This window comes from Tympanuchus pallidicinctus, unplaced genomic scaffold (assembly GCF_026119805.1).
Source record: "Tympanuchus pallidicinctus isolate F22 unplaced genomic scaffold, pur_lepc_1.0 scaffold1, whole genome shotgun sequence".
Lineage (NCBI taxonomy): Eukaryota > Metazoa > Chordata > Aves > Galliformes > Phasianidae > Tympanuchus > Tympanuchus pallidicinctus.
Window position 1 is genome coordinate 105,099,476 of NW_026294618.1, and position 24,162 is coordinate 105,123,637.

Genomic DNA, 24,162 nt, shown 5'->3' on the forward strand with positions numbered 1-24,162 from the left:
CTGTGGTTTTGTTTTTTTTTCCTAGTCCTTTTCAATGTGGAGATAGCTAAGCCCTTCCTAAAGGAGGTAAAGACCTTGCATAAGACTTTCATCCACTGGATGTCACCTGGCTTCAGTCATCTCATCAACAGTGACATTGCTTCTGCTCTGCCCTCATACGCAGCACTTCGTTTTGTCCCTTCCCTCCCTGAAATCCCTCTGTTTTTATTCTTCCATGGATATGGGAATCTGGTTCTCTTAACATTAATATCCATTCACAAACCCATACCTCTTCTCTTCTCCATCACCCTTCCCATGTGGCCTGTCCAATTCCTTCAAGACTCTCATTATCTTCTGGTTTGCTTCTCTTGCTCTTTTGTGCTGCTTGCCTATCCTTCAAGGCCTTGAAGATGAGGCATGTGCAATCCCTTCTGATGCCAGGGTCTCTGTGTTCTACAAATCCAGCTCAGCTGTCTTGCAAGGCTCCCAGCCACCTGGAAGGATAGGGTCCAGAACAGCCTCCACAGGAAGCAGGCTGTGCAGGAATCGGCCCTACAGCCACGCTGAACCTTTTGGGATTCGAGCCAGTATCAACTGTTGACTGGCAGTTTTTAGGGTCTTAATTTGTTGGGTCCTGCAGGAGAAAAACAACAGGAGAATATCTCTTTCCTGAAGGCAGCAGCCTCCCTCCCTCCTTCCCCTCCCAGGCTGACAGATGGCTCCCAGCCTGGAGGCTGCAGCAGTCCCCTCCCTCCCTCCCCTCCCTGTCAGCAGGCAGGACACCAGGCAGACCTTCCCTGATTTGGGATCTACTAGATGATTAGGCATTAACTATGCAGTGCTCATTACCTGGTTTATATACAGAAAAGCACAGAGCCTAAGGCTCCTCTGCTACTGCCTGCCTAACCAGTGGCTTAGCGGGCACGATGGGATGGGTTGGACTAGATGATCTTAGTGGTTTTTTCTAACCTTAATGATTCTGTGATTCTTGGCTTCCCACTCCTGTGCCTTTCCTCCCAGCCATGAGCATCTGATGCTTGCATGCAGTCCACAGCTCTTTGGTGGTCTAATTGGGTAATACCTTTACCTGGGTCACAACCGCAGCCTCCCTGAGGCTGCCTATAAACAACAGACAGATTACTGATGCTGCTTACTCTGATGTATATCCCAGGCTGTTCAAGATGAAGGCAGTAAGGTATCACACACTCATCTGAGGACTTCTTTCACCCTTTTCTCAGCTGGTGCAGTAATATTTCTTGGTGGTGGACAGGAGCATTTGTTGTCATGTAATCATTTTAAAAGCTGAGGGCACTGATCAAGGGGGAAGCTCCTTTTAAAGGCTCTGGAGCTGCACAATATATATTGCAGCAACAAGATGGTCAGTCTTCATCTGTTCCCTTTGCAGACCATCTGATCTTGTTCAAAGCATATCTTGTCGTTCTTACCACTTTTAACCCTCAGTACCCACTCTGCCCTTCTTTTATACTATTTTGGGGACCAGCCAGCTATCTGTTTACCCTTTGTAAGGGCCACCTGTGAAGACCTGCTTGCAGCTTCTTGCACTTCTGTTGTCTCTGATGCTTTGTGTCAGAGGTGGAGGCACGGGGTAGAGCTTGGTTGGATTTGTGCCCCAGCTCCAGCTGCAGTGACCCAGCCTCGCTTCCCTGCACCTCATTCCTTCTGCTCCAGCACTGGTGCTCAATTCTAGCTGGGTTTGCAACCTGCTGTTATTAATGAGAGCCTGGACAGAACGTGCAGCCAGAACAGGGGGGGCTAGCACACCCCACAGACTTCTCTCTCACTCCACGTTGGGTTTCAAAGCAGCTCCTTGGGCATCCAGTACATTTTGCAGGACGTGCTGCGTGCACATCTGCTCCATGCCAGCACCTCACGCCTCAGATGAGACTGCTTCCAGCATGCCTGCTTTGTGCTGCCTGACATAGCAGTGCTGCCTCAGCTCCCATTTTGGGGACCGGAGGGCTCATCTGCTCGCTGGCGTCCCAGGAGAGGCTGTAGGCAGATGCCACAGGAGGACAAAAGGAGGGAATTATCACTAGCTTTTTCTTTGAGACCTAGAGGAGGAATTTAAGGATTTAGGGCTATTTTCTTTCAATGCCCTTGAAATCTCCTGTGGGGAAGGCGAGCTCACAGCCTCAGTAGCTGCTGCTCTGGATAAATCCCTACCTCAGGGCCACTTCTATAAGCTGAGCAGTAGGACAGCGAGCTGGTGTTTACAAAGAATGGAAGCTGTGTCTCTTTTTGTTCCACAACCTAAAATGTGCTGAATATCCATCAGCTCTGTTTACAACCAGCTTCAGAAATGGCCTGCTAAATGGACCAAGGATTTAATTTAGACAGTCTCCTCTGGGCTGTCCCAGCTGATCAATGGGTCCATCTGATGTCCATCCACACCTGTGCCATATGTCTGAGAGCAGTAAGAATGTGCTGAGCAGTCTGCCTCCTAAAGCAAGCATTATTCAGCTCTGGAAGAGTTAAGAGATGCATTTTGGTCCTGGCAGAGTTTGAATGCACTCTACAAAATTTGAAGTATAATAAATGTGTATGCTTTCCTTTTCATGTAAATACTCAGTCTCTTAATACCTCTCACAATCTTCTTGGCCTCCACTGCTTCCACTGGCTTCAATTCAGTATTTTGGATGAGCATGACATCTCTTCTGAACAATCTGAATGCCATATCTTTCAGTTTCATTGAATATCTCTGTGCCAGTAGCCATGGTAGCATAGTTTGCTGGTAAACAGTTAGGCATAACAGTTTGAAAAATATTTGTAACATATGGTTATCCTGCTAAAATACAAAGTATATTGTACTTTTCCTATTACTTAGTTTTTCAATTTAGCTTCAGCATTCGCAAGAAGAAAAACAACTTCATGAAGAATTCAACTCTCAAATGTGTGCATCCACTCCGGCTGTTTGACATACGTAACATTAGAGTTTTTAAAATGAAATTCATCTACTTAACCAGAAGTAAATGAGTCTGGTTTAGTAATTCTCCCCTTCTAATCCAATATTTATAGCTTTCATTCTAGTAGCTATAAATATTGGATCAGAAGGATTTATCTGTCTGTCTAAAAATCAAACTGTATTTCATGTTCTTGTTTTCTGAAATAAATAACATTCAGAATGAAGCATAGGGTTTTATTTATGAAATTAGTGGGTAACTAATGCTTAATAACCTGTGCTTGCTTACATTTCTTCTTAGGCATTTTTCAGCTTTGCCTACAAGAGAGTGGATTATGAAACCTTCAAGGCAATTAATGATGCTTGCCTTGTTTTTGATGGAAGGCTTGTGATTGATACTGAATTCCACACTAATGATGTCAGTATCAGGGCTGCAGGTCCTTTAACAAAGTACTCCAGGAGATATTATGCAGATGAATGGACACACAGCAACTTCAATTCAAAGGAGATTGGCTTTGAACTTGCTGCATCCATGTTGAGTCTCTTTGATCCAACCCCTCAGCCCTCTTCGAAGCCACCGGAAGGCACAGATAGCCTCATCCCCATGTATAAGGGATGTAAAATTCAAGGTACTTGAAAATGGAGTTCAGTCATACTTTCATACCCTCACTGGTCTCTTTGCTGTTATGTAGTACAGGTAGGTCCATTTCACTTCAGTAGCCACCTAATGGCAGTGAAGTCATCAAAGCTGCCTGTGTAGTTTGTGGAGAGGTGACATCAGTGAGTAACACTGCCCGCATTCATGGAAGGATCCATTTCTCCTTGTCATCACCTGGCTCAAGACATTTAAAAGCTCTGCCTAATCTGTGCTAGACTTCTATTTTCAAGTGAGGGGAACAGCAGCATCCTGAAAAAATGACTGATGCTGTCTGTTGAGAGATATCTCAGGTGGGATGAACTATTTACAAGAGTTGTATATTAAATATTAAATACACCCCAATATTTACCATTCTTCACCTGTCTTTATCTCCATATCTTGTCTAGGAGTTGAGGAGAAAAAAAACAAACCAAAAGACTATGCTGAAGGCTTTTTTCTAAAAATACACAAAGTTATGCTTTCATTTATATTGCAGTCATTATCAGAACTTCTCAAGATGTGGCTGCTGCACCACTATGTGTAACTGTACTACAGAACGCGAGGCCACGAAACAAAATGATTTGTCCTCTTTGGCCACTTAGTTAAAATATGCATTTAGGAGAGTGAGAAATACTTTGGTTTTGTTTACAACTGAGTAAACCTCATCTTTTCATTTATGGCAGGAGGGATTCTTCCCAGAGGCTATAATTACTTGCACATTTCCAAACCAGAAGTCCCCATCCGCTTGGACTTAGTACTTGCACTGTCTGATCATGTAAGTTATGTTATTTACCTTTTCCTTCTTTTTCTTTCACCTCTGTATGAAAAATGCTCCTACTAAGGACCATGCATAAGGTACCACATATGTTAAAAATAAATAAATAGAGTAAGGATGAGTTTAAGTATGTATTTAGAGACCTTCTAAATACATACTTAGCTGGGAGCTGGGAGTCATCAATGAAGTCTATAATGTAACAGACATAGTCTGTGATTTTTTAATTCAATTATCAATTTATTTCAGTGTAAGTGGTATTTACTTCATTGTAAATGTTTTAGACATAGGAAATGAATATCTGATCAATTTTACCACAGTTCTTACTTCATTTGCCATGAAAACAACCAAAACCTAAGGGTTTATTTGTCCTTAAAGGCAGAAATAGTCATGGAGCCTTAATGCTCTCAACTCTTCCTTACTATTTGGAGCAGTTCAGATTCAGACAGCTCCCTGATGTGGCACTGCAGCTCAACTCCTTGACCCCTTTGTCAGAATTGGTGGCTCAGTATGGAGCCCATCTGGCTCACACTCACTTCTCTCAGCACACTTGTTGGGATGCTGCTTTTTTTTTTTTTCCTTCAGAGCTGGCTTTCTCATAGAATGCCCTGGGTTGCAAAGGAGCACAATGCTCATCCAGTTCCAACCCCCTGCTATGTGCAGGGTCACCAACCAGCAGACCAGGCTGCCCAGAGCCACATCCAGCCTGGCCTTGAATGCCTCCAAGGATGGGGCAGCCACAACAGGATGGCTTTTTTTTTTTCCTCTTGATAGGATACATTGCTTCTGAAATTCTTAGTATATAGTTAACATGTATCAAGATATCAAAATATCAAGGTGATACCTGCATAAGAACTAATCTAGAGTCTGCTAAGCCAGGGTGTATCATATAAATCAGGTGAACAGCTGGTAAACAGCACAAAAGTTGAACCTCTAAGATGTTCATTTCCATACTTTCAGATATTTGCTTTCTTAAGAGATGCATAATTTCTATAAACAGGAGATAGAATAGCATGAGCATCACTGAAATCTCACTCCTTCCTCCCTGCAATAAGAAGCCATGAGCGCATACAGACAATGAAACAACACAATCTATCAGTGCAACTCTGCTGATTTATAGATTAATAGGAAAAGAATAATTTCCAGAAGGGATGCTCTGTACTTCACTGCTAGAAAACACAGTGCTACAGTAAGAGTCTTCATTCTCTGAGCAGAAAAGAGGGAAGCACTTGACATACTTAAGTTACACAGGAGATTCTCTTGTGACACAAATGCAGAGATGCTTTTCTTACTGAGGAATCTACTTATGAAACAAGAAGTCTAGATTCACATATTTTAAAACCAGAAAGGGCCCCATGCTCCTAGTCAAGCCTCTATTTCATACAGATTATACCTTTTTCCTCAGAGATTTCCACCCCAAGGCCATTCTTGTATATAGTACAGAGTGTCTTCTAAAAGACTAGGCTGATGTTCATTTTAAAACTTAGATAGCAGTGGTCCATAGAAATAAATAGTTTATAATGAAGCCCATGCTTTTGGGTGGTTGAGGGAGCGGAGATCAAAGCTTGGCTCACTTTGTTTTCCAGCTTCCCAGATCCAACATAAGCTGTCCAAAGCAGCTCATATTAGGAGCCAAATGGAACTGTTAGAGAGAAGAAACATTGACTTTTGTCACACCGAACTGCTAGAATGTGATAAGGATTCTCTTGCTGTACCTTCCATTTCCCGTTGTCTGAAAATGGAATACCTTTAAAGCTACTCCTTCACGTAAATCCTAAGATAATTTCCTAGGATAGTAGTAAGAGAAGCTAGTGAAATGGATTAGCTGAGAGATACGGAAATAGCAAGGGTTACTGCAGCCTAGCAACAGGTTTTAATGATGAATAAAACCAAAACATGAATACAGCATTAGAAAATAGCCTCAAGCTATTTGATCATCCCACTGCAGCGTTTGGTTTGAGACACAGTTTTATATTTTTGTCTTGTACTAAGTAATTGATTTAACTTGCTGAAACTAAATGCTACTGTTTGACCATAACCATCCAACACTACTGTTCCCTTCTGGATAGTATCATAGAACCACTAAGATTGGAAAAGACCTCTAAGATCATCCAGTCCAACCGTCAACCCACCACCACCGTACCCATAAACTGCCACTCAGTGCCACTGTTATAGCAATAGTGTTAGCAACAGTCAGCAACCTCTTTACACTGGCAAGAGGGAGTCACTGGAACCAACTCCAAAACAGAAGCAGAAAGCGTAAAACGTGGTGTATAATCAAAGAATAGTAGGATGTTATAATCATGAAATAAACAAGACAGTTAGGCAAAGCAGACTATGATAACAAAAGAGAATAAACAGAAGACTTACCCCTATCCCAGGCTCACTCACAAAACACCAGCAGAGCCAACCTCCAGCAGAGCTCCTTCCCCACTGGCAGCCAGCTCTTCAATAGCTCTAGGAGGGCTGCAGCCAGGCTCCATCCTTCCAGCAGCACGGGTGAATTGCCTTCAGCTGTGCTCCTCTGGCTGACTCATGGCTCTCCTCAGGTGCTCAATCAGAGGTTCAGGCCGTGGCTCAGCAGTTCCCATACACATGGGCCTGAAGGAAGCACCTGAAAAGATGGAGCCCTGTCTGGTGGGTGGCCATTTATAAAATGTGAAGTTCTGTTTTAGAGCAGGACAGAAGTATATGCAATCATATAGACACCATATAGTACATGAGGATGAGCAGGGTTCCATTCAGTTACCTGAACACAGGCATCTAAGTGTTGTCCCTCCTGCCTCCAGCTACTGCTCCATAAGGTCACAAGTCTTCCACGTGTCCTGTGTCACAACTACCAGTGTGGTTTGAATGTCCCAGGTATCCTTAGGTGCCTCAAATGCCACACAGGTATGGGCAACCAAAGCCTGTGCTGTCCTCTCAGTTGTATGCTTCACAGTTTCTATGCAGCTAACCAAGGTCTAAACCATACAGAAAACCTTTGTGTCCAAAGCATGGGACCTTGTTGTATAAACTGTGCTACAAGGAATGGATATTCTTGGTTTGAAAGGTTTGGGATTTGGAGAAATGGCAAATATCAGAAAGAGAACCCTAGCTGGTGCCGGCCGTATGCCAGGTCACGTCTAAACTCCATCTCTCCAGCTTTCCTTCTATTTCCTGTTCCAGGGAACAGAGATTGTAACTGGAAAAGCAAGAGATGGGAATTATTTCAGAATGCACATCAACAAATACAGTATGGTAGATAGCATCACCTGCTTCTCAAAGGAGCCCTTTGCTGCTTCCAACTATATTTGCTTGTATGGACAGCATGAGCGTCTTCTTAATGATCTTTCTTATCGCTGGAATGAAGGGCAGATCACAGACCTTTACAGGTAAGACAAATTTAGCATCGTGCATAAAATGTCTACTTTTCTTTTACTGAGCTTTATATTCTAGCTATTTTCCCTTGGAACTCAAGATAGATTTTAAAGCATCTTTTCAATTATTTGGTAAAATTATCACTGATGATGCATGTCCTGAAAACCTTCCTAGAAAGAACTGTGTCTCTGGATTTATTTAGAAAATGAGCAGTGATTTGCTTGAACAGCTTTCATCTGAAAGAACATTTCAGTACCATTGTAACTTTTGCTTAGCATAGTCAACAGGCTTAACTCATTAACCTGAGTTTGAAGAATCTTTTTTTTTAATTAATTGATTAATTTACTAAGAACTCATATTCAGAAGTCACTTTCCAAAGTCAGGGTATTAATGACATTACATCAAATTTGTAAGCCAAATGTTTCCAGGGAGGTTCTAAATCACAGATGATGTCAGTCACGCTCTTTAGCTTGCCTCTTAACTTTAATCTTCTGCTACTTCTGCAGAATTTCATACCTTGAAAGATACATGGCCTGAAAACTCAAACTTGGTTTATTCCTTATGCCTTAGATAAAATCAGTGCTTCTGAATTCAGGTTTGGCAAAAAAACCGCTTGAGTTTCACTCATGTGATAGAATTCTTTGAGCATGTAATTGAAGTAGGGGGCAGAGAACCTGCTGATGCATCTTAGTCTGATTTTCATTTGGAAGAAAATCCCTCACAAGTGTTGACCTGGGAGCATGAATTATCAGATAGAAAAGTGAAGCACTGCATTCCATAAACTGCTTTAGAGAGAGAAAACCAAACAGGAAATTTGGTTTCAATACAAAACTGATCAAAAGCTGCCTGAGAAGGATCTGGGCTTGATTTGGTTATAGCTGATTTGAAGAAAGGCACTACAGTTTTCAGATTGAACAGTATTGTTTAGATAATGTTTAGTTATGACGTAAAGGATGTATTGTGGTCCAAGAAAAAAGAAAAAAAGAAGCGTGATCATAGCACTTTGCTAATCCAAAAACAAGGGGAAATTTGTAGATTGATATCAAACTCCTCAGAAGGTTTAAGTTGCACTGACGTGCTGATAGTTACATGCCTCTGTAGGAATGAAGAAGCTGATACCTTGAGACGGAGTTAGGAGCCTCAAAATTCCCTTCTTTCTCTAGGTTTTGCCCTTCTGCTGGTTCAGTGTCAAAAAGCTCTGCCAGAATATGGATAAGGCATTGTATGTGGCTGAGGACAGAGAAATGAGAATGTCTGCTGAAACAGGGGGAGGGAGGGAATCCTATCAAGCCTTTCACTTAGTGACAAAGGATTGGTTTGTATGCTGTGTTTTGAGAACAGTGGTATCAGCTGTCGGCTCAAAGGGCGAGCTCCCCTGAAAAGGACGTGGTACGTCACCGGGGCTGGGAGAGCTCATGTTGTACAGCCCTGCCCCTGCCATCTCTCTTCACTGCAAATGTTTCCTATTTCTTCATTTCTTTTTATTCCTCGTCTTGTACAGGAAGATGGGATGAATGCAAACTTGACCATGCAGTTTAAAATTGTCTTGGACAAAAATGCTTCTTGATTTCACTTCAGGAAATCCAATATGCCTCTGCTGAGAGGCACGCTGATGTACAGAAAATGTTGATTTTGTTTTACGAGAGAGGAACGGCACAGAGCAAACGTAAAGTTCACAGAAACATTATTACTGTCAGTAGGTGTTAAATAGAAATTGAAGGGAGGTGACACAATTCTATGACATATGGGCTAAGATGGCAGATAATTTTCTTGTCACAGCTGGTGCTGATCAGCTAATATATTTTGAGCATGGGAAGAAACTCAATATTCAGGTTGTGGCAAGGTATCAGTCTTTCTCATGGTATTATAAATGCAAGCACATCTGTGAGCTAATATTTAAAATGAACCACAAATGTTGTCAGAGATTTAGAATCACAGAATCATTAACACTTGAAAAGACCACTCGGATCATCCAGTCCAACTGTCCACCTACCACCAGTATTGCCCACAGCCCACATCCCTCAGTGCCACATCCCACGGCTCTGGGACTCCTCCAGGTGACCCCAGCGCTCCCTGGGCAGCTGTGTCAGTGCAGAATCACTTCTGGAGAAGGAATTGTTCCTAGCAGCCAACCCGAACCTCCCCTGGCACAACGTGAGGCCATCCCCTCTCGTCCTATGGCCGTTCCCTGCCAGCAGAGGCCGACCCCGCCTCACACAGCCTCCTTTCAGGGGGTTGCAGAGCCACGAGGTCTCCCCTGTCTTTCTAGCAGTGAGAGCCCAGCACTGAGCACAGCACTCGAGCTGCAGTCTCGCCAATGCCAGTATTTTCGGCATTTGCTCCCTTGCACTGTGGTGCTGTACGTGCTGTATGTGCCCAAGGACCTCAGTGCAGCTGCACTTGCCTACACATGATAGCCACACAGATTTTGAACAAATGAGACGTAAGCTTTCTGAATGAACAGCTTAGTTCTTCATGAGAGCAATTAGGAGTTTATCAGACTCCCCTGCTGCCGTGATGGTGATAGGATCCCTGCAGAGCGTGCAAGCTCATTGGGGATTACAAGTAAGATCAATTTCTAAACATCCCCAAAGATTCTTAAAAAATCTCAAGAGAGACGGAGATTCCGGTGATGATCTGCTAAAAGGATGAGGCAGGCTGGTCAACATGACAGTAACAAGAAGAGGAGCTTTAGCAGGTGCCCTAGATGCTCAATGGAGTGGCCATCAGCTCCTGAAAGGAGGCTGGTTGGATCCTCTCTGCTCTTGGCCAGCACCATTTAGTGCCAAAAGTCCTGGCAGCAGGAGCTGGTGCTGGGCAAGGTGAGGATCCTGTGTAACACGGTACTGTATTCCATACAATATAATGTACGTATATATGTACAATATGCAAAAATACAGAATGTGAAATGTAGTAGTTGGAAGACTGTCCATTAGAAAATCATTACATTGAAAAATGTTTGGGCATCTCTTGTGAGATGGAGATTGTCTTGATGCTTCTTGGAAAGTGGTGTCTGGCGTTCCTTTGGCATGCAACAATAAACAATGCATTCAGTGATTTCTCTGCATGCAATGAAAAGAAGAAAAGGCATTTTGGGTGATGATATTCCCATGGTCTATAACGACCTTACATCACTGACTGCAAACGTGAGGCTGAATTTCTCTCTTTGGGGAGAAAAAGAAACAACTACATACTACTACCTGTTACACCTGTACTTGCAGTATTTTCTATCAAGATATAAAATGCCCTTAGTGAAGAAAAATAGACTGAAAATGTTGCCATTTGTTAGTTAAGCTTATGAACTTGCTGGTTTGAAACATTCATTCCTTCCTCCCATCTTTCTGCCTGTATTTTGGGGAAAGACACCGTGCAACAGCTGTCACCTGGGAGCCAATTTACTTCTGTGTAGCATGCAAATTGTCTTTTAAATAATTAGAAACTGCGCCTAGCAATGCATTTCCTCACTGATTTGTGTTGGGTATAAAGGATGAAGGTTAACCCCATGATACCGGATTTCCTGACCATAATGGGCCAGTTGCCATTCTCAAATTAGCATTAACAACAGGCCCTCAAGATTCAGCTAACTTCAAGGAGTGACCCCTTCCGGATGCGTGCCTTAAACTGTCGCTAATGGTAATAAGGAGAGAAATAATATTTCCTTGTGTTGAGAGAAAAGTTCCATTGATTTCAGTAGAGTTCAACACTGTTGAAAGCTGCAGAATGTGCCCCACAAGCCCACGAGCAATGAAGATCACTTCTCCATTCCCCCTGCTGCAGAGTCCTGCAGTGATGCTGCCCCATCCCATGCCAGACCCCCTAATGTGTAAGGCCACTGCTGCCCCCAGTCACCCCAGTGTTGCTTGTGTGGGTTCACAGACTGCCACCCTTAAAGGCTCAGGTTGTGAATTTACGAACCTAGCAAGAAATAAGTGGAAAAACAGCATAAAATCATCTGACTGTAGTTCCATAGTCACTTGGCTAAGAAACGTGCTACCAGGGACATAACAATTGCCTATAACTAAGCTCCTGCAGCCTGACTCTACCATGTGTTAGGTACCACAGCTTCACCAAGAGGAGAATCTGAGCAGCCCAAACTGTTCCTTAGCTAAACACGAGATTAAGAGCCAATGTTTTTGTTGTAGCTGTGCAAACAGCAGCTGAGGAAATAGGCCATTAAGCCAGAAGATGATCACAACCAGTCAGACAGCTGGCTGTACCGACGCCATCACAAGGGGATGCACTTCAACCCCCTGGCTGCTGTATGGGATGCCAAGGTCTGCTGGGCAAGTTGGCAGGGCCGAAGATGCAGTATTCTAAAGCTGAGAGTTCTGTGTACAAACCTTTTATGTTCTTGACTGTTTAACAGCATTACTCCCTAGATTTGGAATCCACTTCAGGAAGGAGTTTCTGTAGTTTTTATTGATTTCCTATAAGATTGCATCTTGAAAAGGCTCAAATGGAATTTAAGCACCTGAGAGCGAGGCTCTTTCCTGATAGGGAAGATTTTTCTTGAATGGAAAAGAACATAAATTCCTGTAGGTTTAATATCAGTATTCCCTGTACTGAAAGCCTTCCAATCCCTCCCACCACTGCAGCAGCAGATAAAAGAAGGAGATATGGAAAAACTCCCAAAATATAATTTTAATTTCAAGCTTGTGGGTTGGCTTTGGTCACCAGTGCTCCACACTTGCTTCCCGAAGGGGGAATGCAACCAACCAGTCATACCCTTTTGTATTCTCCTGTAAGGCAGTTGCTGAGTTATGGAACGTGTCTGCAGAGCAGTGGAATATCCCTCTACTGCATCTGGAGCACAAAACAGATCATTGGAGAGGCTCCAAATGGATGCTCGCTGGCACGGTGCCTTTAGGATGAGATAGAAGCGCTTCATATAGGCTTCATTTGGCATTAATGAAAGCCAAATTTGTAATACTGTATTAATGAACTTGTCTTTAGTTATGACCTGCAGAAAATGCGGGTTAACAAGGATTATGACCTGCAGAAAATGCGGGTTAACAAGGAAGGGACAGTGCTGCTGAGGAAAGGAGCACCACTACTGCATGACAGGGAGTGCAGTGCTGAAGGAAACAACATGTGTTTGGGCTGCCAGTGATAAATAATCCTGGTAGAGGCAGCATGATTAAGCTGATCAGTTTCTAACAGGCACCCTCTGAAGTGCTGTGTTGCTTAGCCATCCTTTTTCAGAAGTTTCTTCTTGTAGCTGCTCAAGGCCTGGTTGGATTGGATGGGCCCTGGGCAGCCTGAGCTGGTGGGGGGCAACCAGCCCACGGCAGGGGTTGCAACTGGGGGGGCTTTGAGGTCCCTTCCACCCCAGCCACTCTGTGATTCTGTGGTGATTCTATTCACCACATTTACTCTACGTGTAATGCTGAAGTCAGTAAACTGCTGTACATTTAGCCCTTCTGGTATTCAACAGATTGTAAAGTATGGTGGTAGACTAACGCACGATGGGGCAACGCGCTTTGAGTAACACAAAACACAGGGTACGAAGTGCTCTACTGATATTGCATTTATGCCAGAAATGTGTTTTAGCCATCTGCACTCGCTCTGCTTTAATCTGCATCCCAGAGCCATCTCAGCTCTGAGTGCCTTCAGAGGAACCCCAGCAGCACTCTGGTGTCCTGTCTGTGGGACCACGTGAGAGGTGGTCCAAGTGAGATCAGCAGAAGAACCCGAAACATGTTCAGTGTGGGTGTCCTTCCACTCCTGCTGGTCTGAAATGCTTGCTAATGTGTAGAGTCATAGAATCATCAAGGTGGAAAAGACCACTAGGATCATCCAGTCCAACCACCAACCCATCCCCACCATGCCCACTGACCACATCCCTCAGTGCCACATCCCCACTTGGCTTTTTCTGCTTAAGTTCAGTTCACACATCATAGTCCTCTTTACATGAGGCTAAAGGTTATTTACTAATCACTGTCATTAATGAAGGCTTAGGCAGAAGCAACCACACCGCACTGTCTAATGACTCAACTCTAATCAACCTCACAACATAACTGAAGAAATAGGAAAAAGAACATTCAGTGTGTGCAGTGCTATTTTTCAAAGGACGAGGTGAGGATATACGTTTAATGCAGCCTGGAATAATCAGCGATTAAGCATGAAATACGTGCTCCATACATAGGCTGGCTTTAAAAAGGGCTTTCAAAAATGAAGGGCGATTGTTCATTAAGAGAAATGCTACAACGCAGCGCTGTCTGGGGTTGGCCACGTCCCACACCATTAGCACACCACCATCACATTGAAGGGATTCCACCTTAGGCTTTTGTTCACCCTGCAGACAGTGAGACTTATTTTCTGCGGGGATGAAAAAAAGCAGGGAGAAAATGTGGCAGGTAGCGAGCAGGGCTGAGAGGGGCTAATGCTGCTCAGTACACTTGGCAGCCTAATTAGAGGAAAAAACGTGTGCTTTTTATGGAAAGAGGGACAGCGTAAGGAGAAAGGAACACGTGAAGGGATATCAAAGCACTAACAGCTATTTTTCATACTGGAATTCAACGCTGACCCCGAGGTGCCCCGGTGAAGCTGTGCTTTGATAGCAAAGCAGTATAAATGGTAGAACCCTTTAGGTGACTTTCCTTTTTTATATATTAATATAGTTTCTAAGGTGCAGCCGACTTGCCAACGAGAAACCCACATCCAAATCAGTAAGTAAAGGCTGGTCAGCTGAATTCTACCACACCGATCTGTGGTCCAACACTGCTGATTCATATTGATAATTACACAGGCCCTTATGAATGACTGAGCTCTGAAGTCATAAACGAGTAATTACAGAGAAGTGATCGTACCACTATACGCAGCGTATTTGCTGATGTGAGTCAGGTTTAATTTCCTTTTAATTGTTTTTCACAATGCATTACACATGGGATAGTCCTGTGTGCAGAAATGCAATAAACCTTTCCTCAGGGTCAGCAGTAATTTTCTCTCCGAGCAGAACGCAACGCTTTTATGTCTTTCTTTAAAAGCACAGAGTTTCGAAAGTGTAAAGAACAGTTTGGTGAGAACTCAGCAACAGCTGCAAGCTAGTAAAAGCAGGAAACATCTCCAATTTCCAGCCCTAGATTGATGCATCTTCTCTTTTCTTGGCAAAAGGGGACAGTTCTTCCAGTGTGCTCCATCCCAACCCATCCCAGCAGCTTCCCCTCCACACTCCCTGGCACTGGAATCCCCTCCTCTTCCTATGCGTCCTCCCTCTGCTGTACCCACCTTAGGATGGCAGCGCGGCTGGAGGTTGGGGCCAGTTCCTCCATCACTGGAGTGTGGCAGCATCAGAATGAACCCCGGGAGACAAAAGGTGTGCAGCTGCAAATGAAATGGAGAACGGAGCTTTCAGACTGAAAGCATTTCCATGCATACTCCATTTCTGCTTGCTAGCAATGGCCAACTTGATCCATTTTTTGTTCCGCTGTGTCTCTTTGCGAGAGGAAGATCCCCTGTCTTTTGTAAAAGATGCCACTAAATATTTTTCTCCTTCCCTTTCATCTCGTATCGGCCATACATCACAAATGAGGCAGAACAGACTTTAGATGCTGATTGTCAGTGAAAGGCAAGAGGAGCTTCCTAGCAACAAAAAGGATGTCTTCAAAAGGAGACCATTTCATCCCATCTCCTTACAGATTCCTTCCCCTGATCTCCTCTGCCGATATAAAAGTCTGCCAGCAGGGGATCCCCGTTAGGAAGTGACCAGGAGTCTGAAAACCCGTTATGCTCCTGGCAAACATTGTCATCTTGTACATATTTAGCCTGATCGCTCTGGCAAGTTATGAAAGACTAAATGGTGCAAACACATGTGGCAGATGCCGTTCTCATGATAGCCCAGGAGCCTTTGAGCCTCTGTTGGTAGCTTGCCAGCTCCAGCTTGTATACTGAAGAGCATTATACTTTCAAGCTTTCTCCGGCTTGCCCTGAGGGACTGCTGCTGAAGTGGCAATAAAACTCTGAACGAGCCTCCCAAAGTCGACTTGTTGGTTTGGCTTCAGATGGGCTCTTCTCATTATTACCAACGTGAAGGGCCATATGCGGATCTGCCTCCTCCAAAGCACCATGTGTTCCTTTAGAAAGGTGATTCCAGTGGGGAAGAAGGAAAACGCAGGGCCAGCAACGGAAGTGAGAATTGATTCCATCAAGCGCTTCTTTGAACGGCCTCGGATGGTCACATTTCTTCAGGTGAAGGGAAGGAGCTCCACGTGTGGGAATGCTGATGTGCACAAAAAAAGCAGGTTTTTTTGGTCGTGCTGTGCAGGTGATGGTAGCAGCAGCACAGTAAACAACATAAACACAGCGCAGTGTGATCATCCCCATGCTAACACTGAGCTAACGGTTTGGGTTGGGTGGGATTTTTCTCCTGAAACGGAACTTAGATTAAATATTTGGGGAATATCCTCTTCTCCTGCTGCCCGCTCCTTACAGGCATGTCATGCTTCAAAGAAAGGTACCTGAAGCAGGGCTCAGCTCGAGCAAATCTCACATCCAACCTTCCGGCGTTTGTAACAGCATCAGTAAGAGCACTGAGCCTCAGCACACTGCTGCAAGGAACATATTGCAACACTGCGGTGGCCTGTTTTTCTGGCCTTTATTAATCCAGAAACCTTAATGATGAACAACATTTGTGTCATTGTCTACACAAATTTAATTTGTTTATGCAGCAGTTCAGTTAATCCTGCAATCTGCTTTTCTCAAATGAGGACAGATAATGGAGACACCGTTCTTTACAGGTCTTTGGGCTTTTAAATTCTGATAAAATCAGGATTCTTCACTGGGTCTTGCCACAGCTCTGAATTAAGCCACTTTAAATGTAATTACTGGAGCTGGCTGTACATCAGGAACATCCATTAAAAGAATTGATTGGCCATGCTGTTGCGAGAGGCATTTCACGAACAAACGATCCTGATGGGTCCAGAACTGTCATTTATAAAGGCGAAAAAGCAGGTAAATACTTTATTAGCGGTTAATGAGAGGTTCACGAGATAACTAAATTTCTTCTTTTTTAACCAGCTACTTCAGGGAGCCGTGGTCCATGGCCATCTATCACGACCGCTTTATCGACCTCCAGAAGGAGCTGCGCCAGATCCTGCTGTCAGAGCAGGTGAGAGAAATGCCATTTTATCATTTGGGTCATCTGTCCGTGCTGTTCGCTTTCAGTTCCTTCTCCCATCTTTCTCCCGAAGCTCCGTGCTCCTGTCGAGCTATTTCCTGCACACATCCCACACCCGCTGCCCTGCTGGTTCCTCTCAGTCTTTGCTGGGTTTTCCGATGTGCCAGCAGCACTCCCCGCGAAGTTGCTCCGTTTTCCCACGCAGCACAAGCGGCCTGCCAGAAATCCCCACCTCATTTCTTACCACTTTCCAGGTGTTTCCTAATCGGAATACACCGAATGCCAACCTAAACCTGCCTCAGGCGAGCCTGCGGGCAGCGGGTTTCTCAGCACCTCCCCACAGGGAACGAAGGGCAACTGATTTTTTCTCAGCCACGGGTGAATTTCCCGAGTAAAGACGGATCAAATGCCCACTGATGCTGCCCGAAGCCTTACACTGCAGACAAGAGCCATACAGTCCCACAGCTCCGAACCCAAACCGCCACCTCGAACCACGGGCCGTGGCTGACACCCCACCGAGCTGCTGACTGCAGGAGGGCCGCTGCGGGAACGGCGCCCACCCGAAGCGCCGCGCCGCTCCGCCGGCTCCTCCCAAGGGGCTCGGGGTACGGGAGGGGATGGCAGGGAAGCGCAGCGCTCCCGCGGGCGCACCCGAACGACTCGCGACTCTCTTTCCCCGCAGGTTCCCGCGGAGCGGCAGACCGAGGACAGCCCCGTCCCGCCGCCGCTCGCTCGCTCGGCCGTGCGCTACCTGCTGCGGCACGGCGCGCAGCTGCCCATGTACGCCCGCGGCCGGCCGGCAGGTGAGCGTGGAGCGGGGCGCCGAGCTCCGCCTGGCGGCCGCGACCGCTCCGACCCGGGACCGCGGTGGGGGTTGGGGTTGGGGGGGGGCGTCGGGGGTCCGCGCGTGGGGCGCGGCGGGGGGGGCGCGGCGGCGCGTGCCCGCAGCTGTATGCTAATGGCCGCCCCGCCCCGCGCTCCCGACCCCCGGCCCCCCTCCCCTCCCTTTGTCCCCTCCTTCCTCCCCCCGCCGCCCCTTTGTGCCGGCTCCGCGCAGCTTTATGCTAATGCCCGGCACAAAGGCGGCCGCGGGGGGCTCGGGGGGGCCGAGCGCGTGCCGCCCGCGTGCCTCCCTCGGGAGACGGGGAGGGGAGGGGGAGGAGGAGAGAGAGGGGAGGGGAACGGGGGGCGGTATGGGGGGGGTCCCCGCCGGCTGCTCGCCGCCCCCCCGCCGCGCCGCCACCTGCGGGGCCGGGGGACAAAGGGGCGCGGGGCGGGCACCGGCGGCGGGGGAGCGGGCGCGGCGCTAACAGGTGGCGGCCCGGTCTCCCGCTCGGCGACGCCCGCGGCCCGGCGGGCACGGCCCCGCGCCTTCGGAGCCGCGAGCGGGGAAAGAAAGAGCGCGGCCGGCGCCCGGAGCGGCCCCGCGCGCACAAAGGGCCACGCGTGCCGGGGGCGGGCCGGGCGTGTGCCGGCCGCGGGGCTCAGGTGCCGCCGCCCCGCCCGCCGCCGCCGCTGATTGGCCGCGCCCGCCGCCGCCGGGCCGAACAATGGCCCCGGCCCTCTTAAAGGCGGCGGCGGCGGCGGGCAGGAGGAGGAGGGAGCGCCGCTCGCCGCCGCCGGGCGCGGACCGCCCGCCCGAAGATGCCCCGCGGTTTCCTGGTGAAGCGCAGCCGGCGGCCCACGCCCGTGTCCTACCGGGTGCGCGCCCCTCCGCCCACCGCTCCGCCGCCGCCTCCCCCTCCTGCCCCGCCGCCGCCGCCTCCTCCTCCCGTGCCCTTCGGGACGCCCGATGGCCCCGTGCAAGCGCTGCGCAGCCCCACGCGGCCCGTCAGCCGCGACGCGCTGCTGGAGCGCGGTTTCAGCCTGGGTTCGCCCGTCTCGGCCGAGTCGTTCCCTGCGCCCGCCGTGCCCAGCAGCATGGACCCGCTGCTGCTCGGCCCCGCCGAGCTCAAGCTCTGGGCCGCCCGGCCGCCCCCCAACCCCAGCGGCGGCGGCGGCGGCGGCGCTCCGGCCGCCAAGCGTCCCGCCGAGCCCGGCCGGCAGAAGGCCGTGGCCGGCAAGAAGGCGAAGGCGATCCGCAAGCTGACCTTCGAGGACGAGGTGACCACGTCCCCGGTGCTGGGGCTGCGCATCAAGGAGGGCCCGGTGGAGGCGCCGGCGCGGCGCGGGGGCTGCGCGCGGCCGCTGGGCGAGTTCATCTGCCAGCTCTGCAAGGAGGAGTACGGCGATCCCTTCGCGCTGGCGCAGCACCGCTGCTCGCGCATCGTCCGCGTGGAGTACCGCTGCCCCGAGTGCGACAAGGTGTTCTCCTGCCCCGCCAACCTCGCCTCGCACCGCCGCTGGCACAAACCGCGGCCCCCCGCCAAGAGCGGCCCCGAGGCGGCGGAGCCCCCCAAGGAGGCGGCGGCGACGGCGGCGGAGCGGGACACGCCGAGCCCCGGCGGCGCTTCGGAGGCGGGCTCCGAGGAGGGGCTGTTCGAGTGCCCGCGCTGCGCCCGCCGGTTCCGGCGGCAGGCCTACCTAAGGAAACACCTGCTGGGCCACCCCGCCGCGCCCGGCCCGGCGCCCGAACCCGCGGCGGAGCCCGCCGAGCCCCGGCCGTGCCCGGTGTGCGGGGAGAGCTTCCCCAGCAAGAGCAGCCAGGAGCGGCACCTGCGGCTGCTGCACGCCGCGCAGCTCTTCCCCTGCAAGTACTGCCCCGCCACCTTCTACAGCTCGCCCGGCCTCACGCGGCACATCAACAAGTGCCACCCGTCCGAGAACAGGCAGGTGGTGCTGCTGCAGGTGCCGCTGCGGCCGCACTGCTGAGCCGCGGACTGCGCCCCGCGTCGCCCCCGTCCCTCCCCGGCCGCTCGGGTTGCGCTCGAGGACGAAGGAGAGGCGAGGCTTCGGTCGGCGCAGCGCCGGCGCCTTCGCTCCGCTCCGGGACGCGTAGAACTGCCTTAAGTCGTGCCGTGCCCGCGCCGCGCCGTCTGTATGTGTTGGGTCGAGTCCTCGCGTTATTATTTATTCCTTATTTATTTATATTAATGATGAAGATGGATATTATTTGATCGCAGATGCTCTAACGCGCTTTTTTATTCCCTCCCCACGCCCCCCGGCCCCACCATCTCACTGTGATCTTTTTTTTTTTTCTTTTTTCTTTTTTTCTATAAAGGTTTTAACTTTTATACCTGGAAATAAACCACGTGACCTTAACCCGTCCGCCCGCGCCGCCGACAGCTCTCACTCCTAGATGCAATCTCTTTTTCTACACACATTATTTTCGTACCTGTTAGCTATTTATAGAGTGCTTCGATAGGACTGTTTCGACTGTATAATTATTTACTATTCAAATAAAAGTATTTTCCAATTCACGCCTGCCTTCTGCCTGCCTGCTGCGCGCTCGGCTGCCTTCGTTATGGAGCGATGGAGGGTGGGAGAAGGAAGGAACGTGGGGCTGCTCGGCTTGGAGGTGCCTGAGGCCGTTGTGTCCTATGGTGTGGGGCAGGGGATGCCCTCACTGAGCTTTGCTGTGGCTGTTGAGGAGAGTGGAGTGTGTGCGCAGCAGCTGTGCGGGAGAAAAAGAGAGTTGCCGTCGCTGCTTTTTGGTTTGGGTTTCCTTGTAAGGTTGGGCTAAAAAGTGCCAAAAAGCATGAAAGCAGCGGGCTGCTGTGCTGTGCTTCCTAGGAAACCGAGCTCATCCTGCTGGGGCTGACGTCAGGTCTGGGCGAAGCTGTCATAGCTGATGATCTGCAGAAGAGAACGTGGCCCAGCAGCACCCAAAATGCGGGCGGCAGGATGGGGCTGGTGAGTTTTGCTTTGCTCTGGGGCTGCCTGCTGTGTGCTGCTTCCCTTGGGCAGCTACGATCCTGGAGCTCCTCAAAGAGAAGGAGCTGAGCCTGTGTTGAAACCCTGCTGGGCACTGAGGCCCATCGGTGAGGCCTGAAAGGCCACCCGTCTTGGGGCAGCATCCCATCCTGCGGCACCATCCAACCAAAATAGCTGCTTCGTGTTGCTGCTGGCTTCTCAGTAGCCAAGAGTGAGATAAAATCAGATCAACTGCCGTGGTTGGTAGGGAAACGTCGGGGTAAAGCTCAGCTGCCGTGCTGGATGCAGGGGGATGTGATGGTAGGGGCTGGTGCTTGGGGAGCAGCACGGAGAGGGGCAGTTTTAGGGTTTGGGGAAGCGAGTTTCTGCCACAGATCCCCCCCAAAACTGGGGTTCACCCCTTGTGAGCCCCACACGAAGTGGCCCCGCAGCCCTGGGGAGCACCAGGTGTTTCCTTCCCGGTGCCATCTCTTCACCACCCGGCAGCCAGGAGCGGCCGGCGCTGTGCAAACAAAGCCTCCTGTCAGCTAACAAATCAATCTGCTGAGGGCTCCCAGCTCAGCTGGAGAGAACAGGTTTGGGCGCATGAGAAAATGCTGATCCCACCTGAAAGGCAATTTCCCATTTCTGAGGCAGTGGGAGCGCAGGTACGGAGGCTGTGCTGCATGCACGGCCCGATCTGTTGGCCTGTTTTGCAGAATGCTGGATCTGGCCCCCGTCGGAGCGCACAAAGAGCTGAACACATGGTCTGAAATGGACTGTTTGCAAACTGAAAAGAAGCGGGGAGGTTAATTACAGGAACCTTCAGGGTGCTGAGAAATGCAGCTCCGACACCATCGCCGGGCGATGCGCTGCGCAGTTCTCCCCGCGGTGCCGTCAGCACGGGCGGCTGGTGGGGGAACAGCTGAGATTCTCTGCTGTGCCGCTGCTCAGCGTTTCTTTTAGCAGGGCTGGGACCAGCAGCCGTTCCCGCAGCCATCGGCTGGGAGGGCTCACTGGGAGCAGCACCGGGCACTGGTTGCTGAAAGGAGGGAGGCGGGAAGCAGGAAATCATCCAGAAATGGGCCCGCAGAACTTTGCCTTCGGATTTCCTTTCCTTCCCATCAACCTGCTGAAAAGCTGTCGCTGATTCTAAATGAGTGGAAAAGCAGCTGCGGGGCTGTCGGACATTGCTGCTGGTGTGCCAGCATCCTGCAGTGCCGGGCAATGCATGGCTCTGTGCACGGGGAGTTGTGATGTGGGAGCAGGCATCACGGCATGAGACTGAGTGTCACAGCTTGGGACCGGCTGTTGCAACATAGGTCCGGGTTAGGGTTATGGGTGAGGTTTAGGATCAGGACTTGGGGTTCCAACCCCTGCTGTGGCCATGGTTGCCACCCCGTAGGTCAGGTTGCTTATCACATATCCTGTTACATGGTGCACTCAATATTATACAGCATGCATATACCATTAATGACATTTTCGTGTGTAACTGATGCATATCGTGACACAGCTGATGTGCTCTGTGACATCCCACAGGCTGTCCCTGCCGGCGGTAGCAGCTTGACGCTGGGTGCAGCAGCGGGGCGATGCCGTGCTCCCCCTGCCCAGCTGATGGACACGGCAAGGTGTGCAAACAGGGATTGAAGTGAGAACTTCAGAAAAAGAGAGAGAGATCTCACAGCAGCTTTTCCCACTGCCAAATAATCCCGTATCATTCCCGCTGGCATAAGCGGGTGTTAATGCCTAAGCACCCCTGACATAATTATGACTGAGCACACAAACCCCCTTCATTTTCTTAAGCGATGTCTCCGCAGAGCAGGAAATCGCCGCTAGAAAGGTTTTGTTTCTAATGCCCATGCAAATTCGCAGCAATGAGGCATTACACGGTTTAGGAAGGGCAGCCTTGTCATCACGCATCTCCTGCAATGAATGCTATAGAAGTAATGTCTTCTGGGGCTTGGTAATGCTCTGTAATTACTATTAGTGAGAGCATCCAAGCCCCTTCCGAAGAAGCCAGCGATGGTGCTGTCACTGATGCCGAGCTCCCTTCCGACCATTCTGTGATCCTATGAGAAACAAAACCTCTCCTTTAGGTGGTGACAGAAACAGACAAACACATTTCTGTGATCAATTTTTATTCACTAGAAGAGAATCCTCTGAGTTAGCTGTCCCTAAGCCGTACAGAAGTGACGTTCAGTAGCAGCTCTGCAGGTCTCAGCCCAGCAGAGCCCTCCCCGCTCTCCCACAGTTGCCCTGGCTGAGATGGCAGCTCCAGCATCACAGTGCACCATCACGGTGTGGCTTCACTCTGCTCAAGGCACCAGGGGGAACGGAGCAGCTCCGTGTCTGACTGCACAGTATGCAACCAATGCTGAATTTTCACAAGTCGATGTTGTTTTGACATCGGGAAAATATTATTAATCCTCCCCTGAAAGAGGGATGAGTATTGCTCCAAAGAGAAACGGCTCATTTTACTCAGAACGCCTTTGAAATGATTTCAGACCACTGGGTAACTAAAGAACAAGACAGCCTCGCGTGTTCCGCTGCGAAAAACGAAATAAATTAAAATACACATTTTATTTTCCAACTTCCCCCCCCCGATCGGTAGGGAACAAAAGCAAAGGGTGAGGCAGGCAGGCGGAGCGGCACTGCAAGCGCTCGGCACGCGGAGCTCCGTGCTGCAGCAGCGCTGCGCTCACCCCAACCCCAGCCGTGCGCCTCGTCAGCTCACTGCTGCGTGGAGCCCCATGGCGGGGCTGCCGCCATCAGTGCCCGGAGTGCTTGTCTGCATCCAGCCGGCAGCAGCATGGAGTGGTGGCACGACAGCAGTCCTTCGTGTGAACGTGTAGGAAGTGCAAAAGCAGACGGCACAGCGGGGCGTTTTGCTTCAGTTCCCATCACTTCGATACATCACATGGACTTCAGAGGTGTGCGCTTCAAGGCCAAGTGGCGTTTCAAAAAGAAAAACAACACCCCAAAAACACAAAAATTGAACAACAGTTGAACAAAAAAGCAACGGGAGTGAGACCTGAGGAGGACGAGGAAGGCCGGAGGTATCTGCTGCAACACCCAGGAACTGGGCAGACACACCAGTGTCCACAACATCCAAAACCCGAAGCTAGAGCAGGAGCTGTGAGTTTTCACCCTGGAAACCTGTGACATGTGCAGAGTGAAGTACATTTCCCGTCCAAAAGATTTGCTTACTACACAAAGTGCCATCAGGACGTTACATTTCCCTGGGAGCCTTCAGATGGGTTTGTATTCTAGCTCATCAGAGATGCTTCCCCTTGCAGATTATTGCCCCAGTGTTGTGAAAAGGCAAAGTGGTGACGTGGGGAGCGCGCCGTCCCGCAGTGAGTCACACCCCGGTGAGAAGCAGTCAGGCAGATGTGCAGCATTTCATCTTCTGAAAGAAACGTGGCTGGGTGTTTCTCCACATGTGGACAGCAGTTCACACTGCACAGCCACTGCAAGCGTTACTGTGGAGGGTGAAGCAGCCCTGGGGGCAGGGCTGAGGAAGAGGACTCCTTTCCAAACCACATGTGGAGCCAGGGGACGGCTCACCCTGCACTGGGGCAGCAGCA

The 24,162-nt window shown here is 49.4% G+C and overlaps 2 protein-coding genes and 1 long non-coding RNA gene across 3 annotated transcripts in view; all 3 read left to right on the forward strand.

Annotated features, from left to right (window-relative positions):
• The window catches only part of CFAP61 (cilia and flagella associated protein 61), a 90,605-nt gene extending 73,427 nt beyond the window's left edge, over positions 1 to 17,178 (forward strand). Inside the window, 6 exon segments of the mRNA XM_052678279.1 lie at positions 3,201 to 3,528; positions 4,220 to 4,311; positions 7,477 to 7,682; positions 16,684 to 16,825; positions 16,827 to 16,922; positions 16,954 to 17,178. Of these exon segments, the coding sequence (XP_052534239.1) occupies positions 3,201 to 3,528; positions 4,220 to 4,311; positions 7,477 to 7,682; positions 16,684 to 16,825; positions 16,827 to 16,922; positions 16,954 to 17,178 (1,089 nt within the window).
• Positions 17,179 to 17,190: 12 nt separating this feature from the next.
• On the forward strand, positions 17,191 to 20,142 carry LOC128089814 (uncharacterized). Its single transcript, XR_008210688.1, has 2 exons — positions 17,191 to 17,586; positions 19,944 to 20,142. It is a non-coding gene; the product is annotated as an uncharacterized LOC128089814 (long non-coding RNA).
• On the forward strand, positions 18,334 to 20,142 carry INSM1 (INSM transcriptional repressor 1). The gene is given in 2 exon segments (XM_052701393.1): positions 18,334 to 18,377; positions 18,379 to 20,142. Coding segments are annotated over 2 exon segments (1,260 nt in total). The 3' UTR covers positions 19,595 to 20,142.
• Positions 20,143 to 24,162: the final 4,020 nt, after the last annotated feature.